The 17,523-nt window shown below is 41.2% G+C and overlaps 1 protein-coding gene across 4 annotated transcripts in view; it reads right to left on the bottom strand.

The window, feature by feature from the left end:
* Window positions 1–552: 552 nt before the first annotated feature.
* The window catches only part of LOC140727642 (NXPE family member 3-like), a 129,171-nt gene continuing 112,200 nt past the window's right edge, over window positions 553–17,523 (bottom strand). For all 4 annotated transcript variants that reach the window (XM_073045252.1, XM_073045255.1, XM_073045253.1 and 1 more), the window contains exons 5-6: window positions 16,433–16,642; window positions 553–1,488 (exon numbers count right to left, since the gene is read on the bottom strand). In XM_073045252.1, coding sequence (XP_072901353.1) covers window positions 935–1,488; window positions 16,433–16,642 — 764 coding nt within the window. In that variant the 3' untranslated portion in view covers window positions 553–934. The remainder of the gene's footprint in view (window positions 1,489–16,432; window positions 16,643–17,523) is intronic.

The following is a 17,523-nucleotide window of genomic DNA, read 5'->3' as shown; positions in this document are numbered from 1 at the left end:
TATGGTCTTATATATTGCTAGGGTGCCTAAGACTTTTATACAGTACTCTAGTAATTTCATGTATTTCACTCTACTGCTGCCACACATAAAAAATCATAACACATGTGAATGCTGATAAACCTGATTCTGATATGGGTCTCTACTGTGGACTGAGAGTGGGAAAGTGACAGGGAGAGTGGAATCGTGGTTGGAAAAAAGGGAACGGAAAAGGGAGGGAGCAGGAAGCACCAGAAAGACATTTTATGATGATCAATAAAACAATTGTTTGGAATCAAATGACTTTGCCTGGTGTCTCAGGTCTGTGTGTGTCTGCACCTGCACCAACACCCCCGGAACTCCTTCTCTGCCACCTGTCCCACATCTCTCCTGCGGGACTCCACTTTTGCCATTCCCGACATGTTTTGCTCCCTCCAGATTAACAATGCTCCTCATTGAGAAATACAGTACTGTGCAAAAGGCCCCTTAGCAATATATATGTGCCTAAGATTTTTTACCCAGTACTGTACAGAAGCCAAAAGAGCCACGCTCATCCAGTCTTTGATCATAACCTCATTATTCTTTTTACAATATTTATTTATTTTGTAATTTATAAAATAATGTCTTTGCACTGTACTGCTGCTACAGAACAATAAATTTCACATCATGATTCAGTAATAATAAACCTTAACCTGATTCTGATTCCATTCTGTATTAACTTGATTCAGCTACTTTTTCCCAATAGATTCACAATGTCCCATACTCCTATTGTTTCACCTAAGTCCTGATCATAATGTGGAAAATGATTAATTTTAAAATCAGAACAGAAAGGGAAGAGTTTACAATTTTTCTGATTATTTTAAAATACCTGAATGACATAATTTTAAAAAAAAAATTGTTCTTGGAATTCAAATTATAAACATATAACATTCTAGGATGAAAAAGGTTCAGGTAGCATTTAACCCTTTTTCAAAAGACACACATATGAAAGGAACACAGATACTTCATTCTTGATGATGATTCCCTTGGGGTGTAGTTCATGTGGCAGATAGTGGGCTATAGTCATCTCCCATGCATCCACAAATGCCACATTGATGCCCTCAAACATCCTTCTCATCACTAAATCAAGCTGGTAGGAGAACCAGTCACTATTATAGAGACTAATCCCTTGTGAAAGGGCCTGGACATTGGCTGTCTTTATTACAATTACTGTATCAGGACTTCTACCCAGCAAGCGTAGAATTGACCTCCGAATGTTCTGTAGTCGTCGGATGTAATGCTCCACCGGAAAAGTATTGAAATGGCACCAGATAGTGAAGGCTATAACTGTGTTCTTTCCTCCTTGAATGTCATCCAATTTATTTGCAATGAATTGCAGGTCCTGACTCGATATGGGCTGGATGCGTATTGGTTTCCCATGCGCAAAATAATCTATCTTGATCTTGTTGTCCACATCCAGAGCAAGATGGGGTCCAGTTTTCAATGAGTGGCCCAGATCGAACTTTCTGAGGCCTGAAGAGAAAATGATTTAAACAATTCTGAGTAATAATTTATTAAGTGACAACTAAAACAATATTTTACCAGCATAACCTTTCAAAGATCAATGTGTAAAACTAGAGCTACAGTGCTGTGTAAAAGTCTTAGGCTTAAATATATACCTAGGGTGCCTAGGACTTCTGCAAAGTATTGTATACTGTTTAACACAGAAGGTTGGTTGGAGAGTTGCGATAAGAGTACTTATTTTTATATTAGCTCAGTGATAGTAAGTGCTATTTAGTAACTGGAAAGACAATGTATACTGTACTGAAAAGAGGGTGCTGTCCAAGTTGCATGCAATCTTGGACAATGAATCCCATCCACTCCATAATCTACTGGTTAGGCACAGGAGTACATTCAGCCAGAGACTCATTCCACCGAGATGTAACACTGAGCATCATAAGAAGTCATTCCAGCCTGTGGCCATCAAACTTTACAACTCCTCCCTCAGCGTGTCAGACACACTGAGCCAATAGGCTGGTCCTGGACTTATTTCCGCTTGGCATGATTAAAATATTATTATTTAATTATTTATGGTTTTATATTGCTATATTTCTACACTATTTTTGGTTGGCGCGGCTGTAAGGAAACCCAATTTCCCTCGGGGTCAGTAAAGTATGTTTGTTTGTCTGTCTGTCTGTCTGTGCAAAAATCTTAGGCTCCCTAGCTATATATACATGCCTAAGACTTTTGCACAGTAGTGTACACCTTTCATTCTATGTCCAGTACTGGAGAGGCTGAAAGCATTGATCTTCAGCAGTGATGTTAAACTTCATGTAACCTCTTCAGAAAATTTCACCAATGTACCTCGTGTTGAAGACAAAGATGGTCAGTGACAGCGATATGAAAGATTACACAATTTTATAGTTGTTATTTAAAGAGAAACTACAGTGTTGTAAGTACTCTGGCTATGGTTGGATTGCCAAGGATGAGACATGGCGAGGATGAATTATGGAGTGAAATACATTGTCAAAAACTAATCAACCATGGCAACTTTCACGGAGGATGTCATTGGTGAGTAATTAATTTGAACCAAATTCAAAATAATTTCAACCATTTGTTACCTTCTGTTTGTGGTCATACTTAGTGCATTGAAATAATATGATGATTTGATGCTGAACTTTGCTTGCATGCATCTCATGGAATTCTGTCGTGTAAAATTCAGATTTTTACATCTGCTTTTGAGAGGTCTTAGATTCTCAGAATGGAAGAGGCAGTGAGCATAACTATTTCCAGGCAGAACAGCTGAAGATGCGGTCAGGTTGAAGTTGTTGGGCAGCAATGAATGTCTGTGGAAGTATGTTTATTGAATTAGCAGAACATGCCATTTACCAGCATGATTACAGCACTGTTCAATTGAAATTCAAGTTCTGGCTTAAACTTTAACCACATATAGAGCAACACTTGCTCAACAGGAGGAAGGGACCTCTACCTGTATCATTTAAAGGAATCAACTCCCTACAGGTCAGTTACTAGTTAATTTATTTCTTCAGGCTGCTGCATAAACCATTTACCCTGTGATGTGAAGTCTTCCCTGCAGGAAACTGTTACGTACCCATAACTGGGTGTCTGACCAGCAGAGAAAGAATCCATTGGAGTCTGGTGGTACCAATCTAAAGGTGTTTATTAGTAAACTGAACAATACAATATCAAAAATGCAAATATACATATAAAACAAGTTAGCAGTAATAAACCTAAAAGCGTAGGAATAATAATAACCAATAATAAACAAGCTCTATCGATGTCTAGGGGTAAATGAATTGTCATAGAAAAGTATAGAGTTCAGTTCAGTTCATAAATGTTGAGGTGGTTATGGTTGTTGTATTGAAGTTGTTGGAAAGAGAGAGCGAGAGAGAGAGAGAGAGAGAGAGAGAGAGAGAGAGAGAGAGAGAGAGAGATGTAACAGCAACAGCAGGCAAACCTTCTATTTCTTTCTTAATCCGTCATGTCATTGTGGTCATTCAGTTATGACCCCTCTGTTCTTCAGCTAGACTGTCCTTCTGTGGTGGACTCATCACTCTGGCATGAGTGGACACTCACACAAGTCCCCACCGGCCCTGCTGTTACACCGTGAGCTTTACTGACCGATCTCCTGGTTTGGTCTCCGAAGCCCCCACCTTTCTGTGGGTTCCCAACACTCAGTCAGTGTCCACTGGTGTGTCTGAAGGGTGTCTCTCTAGACCTGTCTTTTATCCCCACTCACGGGGTCTCAACTATCCATCAACTCTGAATGACCGTGTCCGTCAAATCAGGCCACTCCTGCTATCTCCTGAGGAATGTTAACGAGCAAAGTAAAGTCCTTGTAATGGAAGGTAAATAATCCAGGAAGAGTCATAATACAGTAAATCAACAGTCTCTCTCCCCCTCTTATCTGTAGCAAATGTTCTTGACTGGGCTTTATCTCTCTCTCTCTCATGAGCAGCATAGCAACAGCAATAGTTCGTGGTTCTCGGGGGGGGGGGTTGGGAATGGTTAACTCTGCACCCCATTGTCCATCAGGTCTGTTCATCACTCATAACAAAACAAAGAACATAATAAATCAAAGCTGGACTCAACCACTTGGCACCTTGAGTCTGCTCCGACATTCAATAAGATTTTGACTGATCTCACTGAAAATGGCCATTTGTCTGTGTGTTGTGTTGAGAGGTACTCCTCCCTGCAATGAGCCCCTCAATGTTCACACTATGTTTGATCCATATGAAGACCATCATGCAAGTCAATGCTTCTCTCCTGGAGCAATAATGATCCTGTCATGTTGCAGTGTTCTGCTGTGGCAGAAGAGGCAGAGAGCCAGCCAAGCCACTGGAAGGAAGCTCCTAAAATAAGAAAGTGAGCAGGAGTAGGCCATTTAACCCTATATTATTGTTTTCTCATCCAATAAAATCATGGGTAACCCCAATTCCTATTTCCAGTATCATCTCCAAATCCACTCATATCTAAACATCATAGTCTTTTTTTCTCTTACTGTACTGAGTGTAGTAAATGGCTGTTGTGTGTTCTTCATGCCAGATGTTGGAGTCCTGAGAGACCCAGAGTATCCCAGGAAACTACATCTGTGTGAAGTGCATCCAGCTGCAGCTGCTTGAAGACCATGTTAGGGATCTGAAGCAGCAGCTGGATGACCTTCGGCTTTTACGGGAGAATGAGGAGATCATCGAGGAGATCATTATAGGGAAGTAGTCACCCCTAAGTTGCAGGAGCTGGGTAGCTGAGTGACTGTTAGGAGAAATGGAAATGTGAATAGGCAGCTAGTGTAGGGCACCCCTGTGGTCATTACCTTCAATAATAAGTATACTGTTTTGGATAATGTGTTGGGGGATGACCTCCCAGAGGAATGCCATGGAGACCAGGTTACTGGGTCTGAGCATGTGTCTGTGGTGCAGAAGGCAAAGAGGGTGAAGAGGGGAGTGGTAGTGAGAGGGGACTCAATAGTCAGAGGAACAGTCAGAAGATTCTGTGGATGTGAACGGGACACCCAGATGCTATGTTGCCTCCCAGGTGCCAGAGTCAGGGACATCTTGGATTGCACCCACTGCATTTTGGAGGGGGAGGGAGAGCAGCCAGATATCTTGGTACCAATGACATAGGAAGGAAAAGAAGAGGTCTTGAAGAGAGAATTTAGAGCACTAGGCAGAAGGCTGAGAAACAGGACCTCCAGGGTAGTAATTTCTGGATTGCTGCCTGTGCCACACACCAGTGAGGGTAGAAAAAGGATGATTTGACAGATAAATGTGTGGCTGAGAAGCTGGTGCAGGGGCAGTGCTTCAGATTTTTGGATCATTGGGATCTCTTCTGGGAGAGGTATGAGCTGTACAAACAGGACGGGTTGCACCTGAAGGGTCAGGGGTACCAATATACTCATGGGCAGGTTTGTTACAGCTGTTGGGGAGTGTTTAAATTAATTTGGCAGGGGAATAGGAATCAGAGTGAAGGGACTCAGGATTGGACGGATGGTGAAATAACAAAGATAGCATACAGTCAGACTGTCTGGAAGGGCAGGCAGATCATAGGAGAAAGTTGGAGCCAGTAGTGTGAGTATCAGTGCATGAGGGATGCAGAATCAAAAAGGGTAGCAAATACGGTATAAGAAATAAAGTGGATGATCTTGTTGCACTTTTACAAATTGTCAGGTATAATGTTGTGGCCATCACTGAATCATGGCTGAAGGATGGTTGTTGTCAGGAGCAGAATGTCCATGGTTAAAAGTAAATTGGAAGGAGATGCTGGCAGGGATGACAGCAGAGCAACAATGGTGTGAGTTTCTGGGGAAAATGAGGAAGGAAGAGGATAGATGTATTTCAAAAATGAAGATATACTGAAATGGCAAAATAGTACAACTGTGGTTGACAAGGGAAGTAAAGCAAATGAGAGGGCATACAACAAAGCAACAATTAGCCATAAGATAGAGGAGTGGGAAGCTTTTAAAAACCTCGGAGAGCAACTAAAAGAATTATCAGGAGGGAAAAGATGAAATCTGAAAGCAAGCTAACAACAAGATCAAAGTAGATAGTAAAAGCTTTTTCAAGTACAGTGGCATGTAAAAGTTTGGACACCCCGGTCAAAATTTCTGTTATTGTGAATAGTTAAGTGAGTAAAAGATGACCTGATTTTCAAAAGGCATGAAGTTAAAGATGACACATTTCTTTAACATTTTAAGCAAGATTACTTTTTTTATTTCCATCTTTTACAGTTTCAAAATAACAGTAGAACACTGCACCACCACTCCAGAGTCTGCTAAATCTTCCTGAAGGTCTTTTGCAGTCAAACAAGGGTTTTGATTTGCCTTTCTAGCATTCCTACGAGCAGTTCTCTCCGAAAATTTTCTTGGTTTTTGCAGACCTCAACCTGATCTCCACCGTTCCTGTTAACTGTCATTTCTTATTTACATTACGAACTGAGGAAACGGCTACCTGAAATGCTTTGCTATCTTCTTATAGCCTTCTCCTGCTTTGTGGGCATCATTTATTTTAATTTTCAGAGTGCTAGGCAGCTGCTTAGAGGAGCCCATGTCTGCTGCTTTTGGGACAAGGTTTGAGGACTCAGGGTATTTATAAAGCTTTGAAATTTGCATCACCTGGCCTTTCCTAACAATGACTGTGAACAAGCCATAGCCCTAACAAGCTAATTAAGGTCTGAGAACTTGGTATAAGTTATCTGAGAGCTCAAATCTGTTGGGGTGCCCAAATTTTTGCATGGTGCTCCTTTCCATTTTTTCACTCTAAAATTATACAAAACAAAAATAATACACTAATCTTGCTTAAAATGTTGAAAAGAATGTTTCATCTTTATGACTTTTGGAGATCAGTTCATCTTTTGCTCACTTAACTATTCACAGTGACAGAAATTTTGACCAGGGGTTCCCAAACATTTGCATGCCACTGTAGGTAAAAAAATAAAAGAAAGATGAGAGTAGATATAGGACCGCTAGAAAATGGCACAGGAGAAATAATAATGGGGGACAAGGAGATGGCAGATGAACTAAATGAGTATTTTGTATCCGTCTTCACTGTGAAAGACACTAGCAATATGCCAAATGTTGAAGTGGGTGAGGAAGAGAAGTGATTGCAGTTATTATTATAAGGGAGAAGATGCTCAAAAAGCTTCTCCGTGGATTGCCACCTTGTTGTGGTGGAGAAATTTGTGTGGTCCTGAGATTCTGAGAGTGATGCCGACTGGAGCTACGCTCCTGGTAGGGTCACCCATGGCGGTAAGGTTGAGGGTGAGGTCCCTGACAAAGAACAATCCGAACAAGACCTCAACGGTGGAACAGACTGATGAGTTTATTTCCAACTCAATGGCTGCAAAGGCAGATGAAGGCTGCAACAAATTCATCAGCTCCAATCATCGTGGTTTCCATGCCATTGGAATCATTTGATTGATCTGTGAAGTATCGTGTTCTTCTTGGAGTGCAACATCAAGTACACATTAAACAAATACATGCACAGGTGTCTTCACTCTGTGGGCCATGATAGATCAATGGAACGAAGACCATCATCCTTGACCTCGAGGGATAGTCATGACAACGACGGCTCAAAAAGATGAAAGGCCTAAAGGAACATAAGTCACCTAGACCAGATGAACTGCACTCTAGGGTTCTGAAAGAGGTAGTGGTAGAGATTGTGGAGGCATGAGTAATGACCTTTCAAATATCTTTGGACTATTGCATGGTGCCATAGGACTGTAAAACTGCAAGTGTCACTCCACTCTTAAAGAAAGGACGAAGGCAGCAGGATTGAAATTATAGACCAGTTATCCTGACCTCAGTGGTTGGAATGATGTTGGAGTCAATTGTTAAGGATGAGGGGATGGAACACTTGGTGACACAGGACAAGATAGGACAAAATCAGCATGATTTCCCTAAGGGAAAATATTGCCTATTGAATCTGTTGGAATTCTTTGAGTAGGATAGATAAAGGGGATGCAGTAGATGTTGAATATTTGGACTTTCAGAAGGCCTTTAACAAGGTGCCACACATGAGGCTGCTTACCAAGTTAGGAACCATGGTATTATCGGAAAGTTACTGGCATGGTTATAGCATTGGCAGTGGGTGGGGATGAAAGCATCCTTTTTTTGGATTTCATTTCAGGAGGTCTAGAATACAAGAGCAGGGATGTGATGCTGGGGCTTTATAAGGCACTGGTGAGGCCTCTCCTTGAGTATTGTGAACTGATTTGGGCTCTACATCTAAGAAAAGATATGAGGGTATTGAAGAGGATTTAGAGGGTTTTCACAAGAATGATTCCGGGAATGAAAGTGTTAACATATGAGGAATGGTTGACAGCTCTGGATCTGTACTCGCTGGAACTTAGAAGGATGAGGGGGGATCTCACTGAAACCTTAAGAATGTTGTAAGGCCTAGACAAAGTTGATGTGGAAAGGATTTTGTCCCATGGTGGGACAATCTTGGACAATAGAACACAGCCTCAAGATAAAGGGGCGTCTACTTAAAGCAGAGATGCAGAGAAATTTCTTTAGCCAGAGGGTGATGACTTTGTGGAATTTATTACCACAGGCGGCTGTAGAGGCCAGGTCACTGGGTGTATTTTAGATGGAGATTCATAGGTTCTTGATTGGACACTGCATCAAAGGAGCTAGACAGGTATCCTATGGATAGGGGAATCAAGGGATATGGGGACAAGGCAGGAACCAGGTATTCATAGTAGATGATCAGCCATGATCACAGAGTGGCAGTGCAGGCTCGAAGGGCCTAATGGTCTACTTCTGCACCTATTGTCTATTGTTATGTGGAGAATGTGGGGGAGTGGGGCTGAAGAGGGAAAAGTAAAGGATAAGCCATGACTGAATGGTGGAGCAGACACGATGAGCCAAATGGCCTGATTCTGCTCCTATGTCTTATGGTCTTATGGAAATGGCAAAACATACTGCCCAAGGTGTGAAAAGGAGCAACAACTGACAATTTGTAGAATACCTACGAGATGGCTTTTAGAGCAGTTTGTGGTTGAGCCCAATAGGGGATCAGTTGTTCTGGACTGAGTGTTGCGTAATGAGCTGGATTTGCTTAGGGAGCTTAAGTTGAGGAGCCCTCGGAACCATCAGTTAAGGTGAGGAACCATTATTGTGTGGCTTGGAGCCGCCACCAAGCAGGATAGAACCAGACTACAGCGCACAGTGAGGACTGCCGAGCGCATCATTGGAGCCTCCCTGCCCTCTATTGTGGACCTGTACTCTTCCAGGTTGAAGAAGAGGGCGGGGAACATCATAAAGGACTCATTCCATCCTGCACATGGACTGTTTGATCTGCTTCTGTCTGGTAGGCGCTTCAGATCCCTCCAGACTAAGACTAATAGGCATTGGAGAAGTTTTTTCCTGACTGCGGTCACTTTGCTGAACAGTTAACTGCCGGTTAACTGTCGGATAACTATTACTTGGATTGCACTACCTGTATGTATAATCTATATTTTCATTGATATTTATCATTATTATTGTTATGAGCAGAGAGACAACATCTGCCGGAAGTAAATTCCTTGTATGTGCATAGGTACTTGGCGATTAAAGTCTGATTCTGATTCTGATAATATGATAGAATTCGTCCTGCTATTTGAGAGGGAGCAGCTGAAGTCAAATGTATCAGTATTACAGTGGAGTAGAAGGATGAAAGAGGCATGAGAGGGGAGCTGGCCAAAGATGATCGGAAAGGGACACTAGCAGCCAAATGTCCTCATTCTGCTCCTATGTCTTATGGTCTTTTTCTTGAAAACACACTTCATCTGAGGAGTTGCAACTCTTCTGGGTAGCCTATTTGTGAGAACCAAAGATTCACTGTCTGCCAGGTAACCAAATGTTTTCTCATCTCTGTCCTGAATGGCCAGCCCCATGTTTTGAGACAGTAACTTCTGGTTATGGACACTCCACTGAAATTACCCTGACTGTCCCTAAGAATTTTCTGTGTTGCCATGACAGAGCCATGCATTCTATTAAACTCAGAAAAGTATGGTTTAATCAATATGATCTCTCTTATTATGACAGATCCAAGCTCCCAGAAATCAATTGTGAATCTTCACTAAACTCTATCTCACACAAGTATCTTCTTCCTCCGCACACTATTTCCCACACAAAGTCTCATTGGGGCTCTGTAGAATTCATGAAAATGAGTCTACTCTTGCATTATTTCATGATATTTATTTAACTTCCTTACAGTTCACCATTATGCCTGGTATAATATTTTGTGTCTCAATTTATAAAGGAACCATATTAATTTTGGATAATCTTTTCATTTTTACTTTTACATGGAAGTCCTCACACTCTTTTCCTTTCCATCTGTATTGTTCTGCAGGCTTCTGAAATGTCCCCAGTCTTCAGACTTACTGCTTTTCAGCAGGGTACACTTTTCATTTGAATCGATATTACCTTTACATTCCAAAGCTTTACCACTGTCCTAGCTTATTTGTCTCAATATTTGTATATTACTTGTCAGCTATTTCTGATACTTTTTAAAGTTAGCCATTGTTTCTTTATAAATAATACTTTACTTGCAGCCTAAGTAGACATTGCAGCAAATTCTTTCTCAGTAAAAAGGCTTCTTCCCTTCGATTGCAGTCTTGATAAAGAGACTCAACCTGAAATATCGACTGCTTTCTCCTCCATAGACCTGCTAGTTCATCCAACCATTTGTGTGTGTTGCTCTGAATATTCAGCATTCACAAAATTGCTTGTGTTTATTCTTTTTCTCTTGCCATGGACAACCTATAATAGTCAGTGAAGCCCTTTCCCAACATTTCCTTGACTCTGTTCAGTTTGCTATATTCAGCTAGAAGACAGCTTCCAATTGTGTTCAATCACTTTCGATCTTTATATAAAATTCTATATTATGATCATCGTGTAACCCTCTCACCAGGATCAGATGCAAACCTGGCTCAGTAGCTAACTCTGTAAACAGCCATGTGACTCAGTGGTGAGAAGGCCACCTTTATAACAATATACATCTAGGGTCAGTATGATTTGGGGTTCAACAAAACAGGAAAGTTGGGATGTTCCAATTAACGGAACCTTGATTTGAGTGAATGCTGCCCTTACAGAATTACCCATCACCAAGAAATGACACACCAGCATAAAATTATAAAGAAAGTATATTTACCAATTTCAGCTTTATCAAACAGATAATGAGAGAAAGAAAAGGAAGAACAAAACTAATAGGCCCCATTTCAGTTAGACCAGTCTAAATGTGCACAAGACCATTGGAGCCTCATCTCCTTCAAAAGCTGGGTATGGCCATTACTCACAGCTTTGAATTCTCATCACTAATCACTGACAGAACTTCCCATCTTGGACTCCATCTCGTGAAGCACTCCTTGCAATAGCCTCTTCCTTACCTTCTCCTCTGCACTTCCCACCAAAAGGCCATGAACCCCACCACTGTCCATCATAAATCTCTCTCTGCCCAGCTCTCTAGAACTTTCTCCCAATCCCACCATTCTGATTGGCTGACTAACCATTCCTAAGTTGAACAATACGGCTCCGTATCTTTACCTGAAACCACTGGGAACACCAAGGATTATCTGGAGGAGATGTGACCCTGTATGAAACTTGGTTCCTCAACTCCAGCTTGCTCCATTCCCTCATTGGTAGGGTGTTTTGTCTTTTCAAGTTGGGCCATACTCCCTTTGGGAACAGATGACTAAATGGCACCTTTACTGTACAAGGGTTGGGCTGCTGCCAATTCCACAGGACTCAAGGCAGGCAACTGCTTTGTATCCAGAGCAGTTAAGTTGCAATATGCCTTTGGAATAGCACAACCAGAAGCTCTCAAATGATCCACAGCTCTATCCTGCCATAGTCTTGCCTCTGATTTCCCCACTATGGAAAACGCGCACATGCTTTAACACTAGAGGCACTCCCGTTCTTCGAGGTGCCAGGTTGTTCTCTTACTGGGTCTCTCTGAAGCTTCCTGACTTCCTTTTCTGTTTAAGCAACTTTAAAGTTATTTTCCAAAGGTTTTCTTGTCCTTTGCGCTCCTGCTTGAAATGTCCATCCTCACCACAGTGGTAATGTAAAATACTGGTCGCTTCCCTTGCTCAGAGCCACTGTCAGCAGCAGCTCTCTGCTTAGTACATCCTACTGGTGGGTTCACTTTCTTATTGGACTTGTCACGCTTGGTGGCAGCACTAGCCGACATCAACCAAGAAACCTCGGCTTGCAGGTTTTTCACTCCATCCTGCGAAACTCCCATCTGTGTGGCTTGACTCCAGAAAACACTCTCAACCTATGGTCTTTGAGTCTCCACAGGTATGTGTTGCATTTATCAATAGTAATTGTTGAAACCAGCTCAGAATTTAATTCAGCTGCACAAGGACCTATTCCACCTTTCACATAAGACAACTTCTATCTCTCACTTTGCAGAAACGAGATCAACTTGTCTTTAAAGTCTTCACTCTCAGCAACTTACAATTCATCTTTAACGTTTTTACCCTCAGCTACATGGCCACTTCACTACAAGTAAGGATGGCCCTCTCCAGGCAGCGCAACTTCAGTTACGTCACTACTAGTCTGGATTAACATGACATTCTTACCAGCCAATTGATCTAACTGCCATTCAACCAATGTGACTTTCCTCAATACTTTTACAGAACTCCGTACTCTAATTAGCAGTTCATCAGGACTTTGAGTATCCACCCTGCTCAGAACACAAGTATTATTTGTGGATAATCTCTCCAAATCACAACATACCTTTATTCCTGTGGCGTCTATAATAAAGTACCTTCATCACTTTCACTGACACAGGTTTAAATACACAAACCACTTAATCAATACTTAAACAGCACTCACATATTATTCACCGAATCCTGGACAAGCTCCCACAAATGTAACCCTCTCACTGGGCTCATATACAAATTTGGTGTGATAACTAACTCTGCTAACTGCCATGTGAGTCAGCAGTGAAGAGGCCACCTTTATAACAATATAAGTCTAGAGTCTGTATGATTGGAGCTTAACCAAACAGGGGAGTTGGGATATTCTGATTATCAGTACCCGGATTTGAGCTAATGCTGCATAAATATTGCCCATACGGAATTAACCATCACCAAGAAATGACAAATCACACACTAGCATAAAATATGAAAGTATGTTACCAATTTCAGCTTTATCAAACAGTTATTAATAAAAAGAAAATAAAGAATAAAATTAAAGGGCCCTTTACAGTTAGACAGATCTAAATGTGCACATGACCGTTGAAGCCCATCTCTTCCAAAAGCTGGGTATAACCATTACTCACAGCACTGCATTCTCATTACCAGTCACCAGTACAGCTTCCCATCTTGGACTCCATCTCACAAAACACTCCTTCCAATCACCTCTTCCCGATCTTCTCTTCTCTGCATCTCCTGCCAAAAGACCACAAACCCCACCACTGTCCATCACAAATCTCTCTCATTCTAGCTCTCCCTAGAACCTTCTCCCAATCCTACCATCCTGATTGGCTGACACAACATTCCTAAGTTGAACAATATGGCTCCTTGTCTTTAGCTGAAACCAAAACATTCTACCAGCAGGACATACTAGTTTTACAGATAAATAGTAAAATGAAATACCTCAAAGCACAGCAGGAAAAATCGTAACCAGGGCATTAAAATTGCTTACTTAATCAGAATCAGAATCAGAATCAGAAACAGACTTTAATCGCCAAGTACCTATGCACATACAAGGAATTTACTTCCGGCAGATGTTGTCTCTCTGCTCATAACAATAATAATGATAAATATAAATGAAAATATAGATTATACATACAGGTAGTGCAATCCAAGTAATAGTTAGCTGACAGTTATCCGCCAAGTGACCGCAGTAGGGAAAAAGCTTCTCCAGTGCCTATTAGTCTTAGTCTGGAGGGATCTGAAGCGCCTACCAGATGGAAGCAGATCAAACAGACCGCAGGATGGGAGGAGTCCTTTATGATGTTCCCCGCCCTCTTCTTCAACCTGGAAGAGTACAGGTCCACAATAGAGGGCAGGGAGGCTCCAATGATGCGCTCGGCAGTCCTCACTGTGCGCTGTAGTCTGGTTCTATCCTGCTTGGTGGCGGCTCCAAACCACACAATGATGGAGGTGCACAGGATAGAGTCAATGACTGCAGTGTAGAACTGCAGCAGCAATTCCTGATGCAGACCAAATTTCCTCAAGAGCCGCAGGAAATACATCTGCTGCTGGGCTTTCTTCAGGATGGAGCTGATGTTCTGCTCCCACTTCAGATCCTGAGAGATGGTGGTTCCCAGGAACCTGAAGTTCTCCACGGTGGACACAGGGCTGCTGAGGACTGTGAGGGGAGACATAGCGGGGGGATATCTCCTGAAATCCACTATCATCTCCTTTGTCTTGAGCGTGTTCAGCTCCAGATTGTTCCGACTGCACCAGAGCACCAGTTGGTCCACCTGCTGTCGATATGCAGACTCATCACTATTCTGGATGAGTCCGATGACAGTAGTGTTGTCTGCAAACTTCAAAAGCTTCACATAGGGGTTGGAGGAGGTGCAGTCATTGGTGTAGAGGGAGATCACCAGATACTTAGTGTTACAGTATATTTAAAAGTTTCTGTTCCTTCACTGACTCCTTATTGCACTGCTGTGGGAAGACATCTGTTCTATACTCTATGAATTCATCCTTATACTATATTGTTAATTTGATAAATCTAGTCTATATGTAAAGTCACCTATGATTATTGTATTGACTTTGTCACAATTTCCTGTCTCCAATTTCCTAATTTATTTAATACCCTACATTATCATTTCCAACAAACTATCTGCTGGGGGAACTTAGTGGTCTGAACAGCATCTGTGGGAGACATCATGACTTCATGACATTTCAACCCAAAACGTTTCCTCCCACTTTTTTTCCATCAAAACTAAATTTACTTTATTTTCTGATTTATAATTCTTCACCACTACTGCCCATATTCCATTCCTCTGAGTTCTTTCATCTTTAACATTTTGCCTCTCTCCTCTCAAAGTTAAGCATCATGGAATATTTAAAAACAATGATCATTTTACAATCATCTTCCGGTAAAAGTTATTAGATGGTTCCCATTTAGAATCACTTGTTATGAATGATGCGTACATTCTGATGAAGAGCTTTCAATCATGATTTGTACCACTTTTCCTTCTTCTAATTCCAAGTACACAGGTGACCTCCATGTTACAACCATTGGAATAATGTAAATTTGTCTTTATAGACTTTATGAATCACAATTCAATATTTTGAGGTACAGTAGGAAATTTGCTCTCATGGAATTTATTTAGGGAAGGCACTAAATAAATAAATACATTATTTTCCAATGTAGGTTCTTGATGCATGTGCAGGTGGTCACAGCTTCATGCTATGGAAAACTGTGAGATGGATTATCTTCTCGGAATGCATCCCACCACTAACCCCTCTACAAGAGACACAATAGAATCAATGAAAGGCCGCATCTAACAGGACGGACAAACAACCAATATACAAAAGACAACAAACAGTGCAAACACAAAAGGAAAGCAAAGGCTTCCAGAGGTTATGGGACCAGTTCAATGATGGGGTGAGTGAAGTTGAGTTAAGTTATCCTCTCAAGTTGAGGAGTAAGAACTGTTTCTGAAACTGTTGGTGTGGGTCCTGAGGCTCCTGTATTTTCTTCCTGATGGCAGCAGTGAAAAGAGTGCATGACCTGGATGGTGGGGTTCCTTGATGATGGAAGCTGCTTTCACTCAACAGTACTCTGTGTAGACGTGCTCAATAGTGGAAAATCATTTCATGTGATGGACTGGGCCATATCCACTACTTTTTTGTAGGCTTTGCTACTTTCTGTTACTGTTAGCCCGGATATTGTGATTGGTATATTTAGCAAGTAGAACATAATTGACTTGTTTCAAGCATTGTTCTCAACTGATCATACATTAAGCCCTTTGTAAGTATTTCTGGGAGCTATTACCCGGCTAGAACCAAATAAGATCTATTGATGTAATTTGGACAGGCAAAAAATATGGTTGTCCTTGGAGAAGCTCAAACTGAAGACATTTCTTTTATTGAAAAAATACCTCATAATTGTCAGCACTTTGAATTCCATGAATTATTACAGCTTTTCCTCCCAGTGTGCAAGTCTGAGATTGGTGGGTTCATGATGAGCTGTCTTTGCATGCACACCCAAAGTTTCCAATTGTCTACCTTTAACTGGTGGATTTTATTATAATATTTGTCAGGTTTTTTTTCTGTGTGGAAGTATTATTGCCTATTTTGTATAATTCAGAGATTTTACATGTCCTTGCAGCTCAGGTGTTTTATGGAGAAATGGTAATGCTATTCATCCTCAAGAAGCATAAAATGTTCATGTGCAAGAAAGTGTAAGTTGCACGAGAAGAACACAGACTTGATTATGAATTGGAGTAAATATAAAGCTTAAAGCATTAGACTACAATGAATAATGAGAAATGGGAATCCTGACCTGGTACAAAATGTATCAAATACTCAAACCACTGGCGTATAGTGGAATCTCCAAAAATATAAACAACTTTCCCACGAAGACAGCTGATAACATTTGCTGGCGTGTCAAAGTTTTGAAGTCTACAGGTCTTTGATATCCATTTATCCTGATAATAAAATCCAGCTGGTGAAAGGAATGGCTTGCCAGGGAGACATTCACTGAGATTTTTGCCTAGAAATTAGGAGAGAGAAATTTAAGTACAATGCCTTTGATTTATAATCCACTGTTTAAAAGCATTAATGTCAAACTTCAAGAGAATATTAGACAGAAAATTAGTAATGAAAATCATGTGAAAATCTGCAGATGCTGGAAATCCAAACCAACACACACACACAATATGCTGGAGGAACTCAGCAGGCCAGGCAGCTTCTATGGAAAAGAGTAAACAGTCTATGTTTCAGGCTGAGACCCTTCTTCAGGACTAGAAAGGAAGTGGAGAAGTCAGTGTAAGAAAGTGGGGAGGGGGGAGGAAGAAGTACATGGTGGTAGGTGATGGGTGAAGCCGGGAGAAGGGGAGGGGTGCAATGAAGAGCTGGGAAGTTGATTGGTGAACGAGATAAAGGGCTCTGATAGGAGACTATAGAAGATTATGGAAGAAAGGTAAGGGGAAGGAGCATCAGAAGGAGACGATGAGCAGGTAAGGAGACAAGGTGAGAAGGTGAGAAATGGAAACAGAAAATGGGAATGGTGAAGGGGGAGCAATTACCAGAAATTCGAGACCTCGATCTTTATAACATCAAGTTGGGGGCTACCAGAAGGAATATAAGCAATGACAACATGTGGGAAAATGAAATGAAATTATTTAGATGGAATAACATAGAAAGTAAACAAGCTCCTAAAAATTGTGCTTGATATGTCAATGTAGTAAAAAAAATGACATGAATTTCAAATGCATCTTTCATGTTCACTTCAGTGTCTCTCAGAGCAATCTAAAGCCAATGTAGGGACTTTAAAAAGGGTGCAATCACCATTGTAAAATGAGAAATTTTGGAGTTAATTTGGCAAAGACCAACAAATGTATTCTAATAATGACCAAACAATCTGTCAGAGTA

The sequence above is a fragment of the Hemitrygon akajei genome, chromosome 5 (assembly GCF_048418815.1).
Source record: "Hemitrygon akajei chromosome 5, sHemAka1.3, whole genome shotgun sequence".
NCBI lineage: Eukaryota > Metazoa > Chordata > Chondrichthyes > Myliobatiformes > Dasyatidae > Hemitrygon > Hemitrygon akajei.
This window is presented reverse-complemented; position numbering and strand designations above follow the sequence as displayed.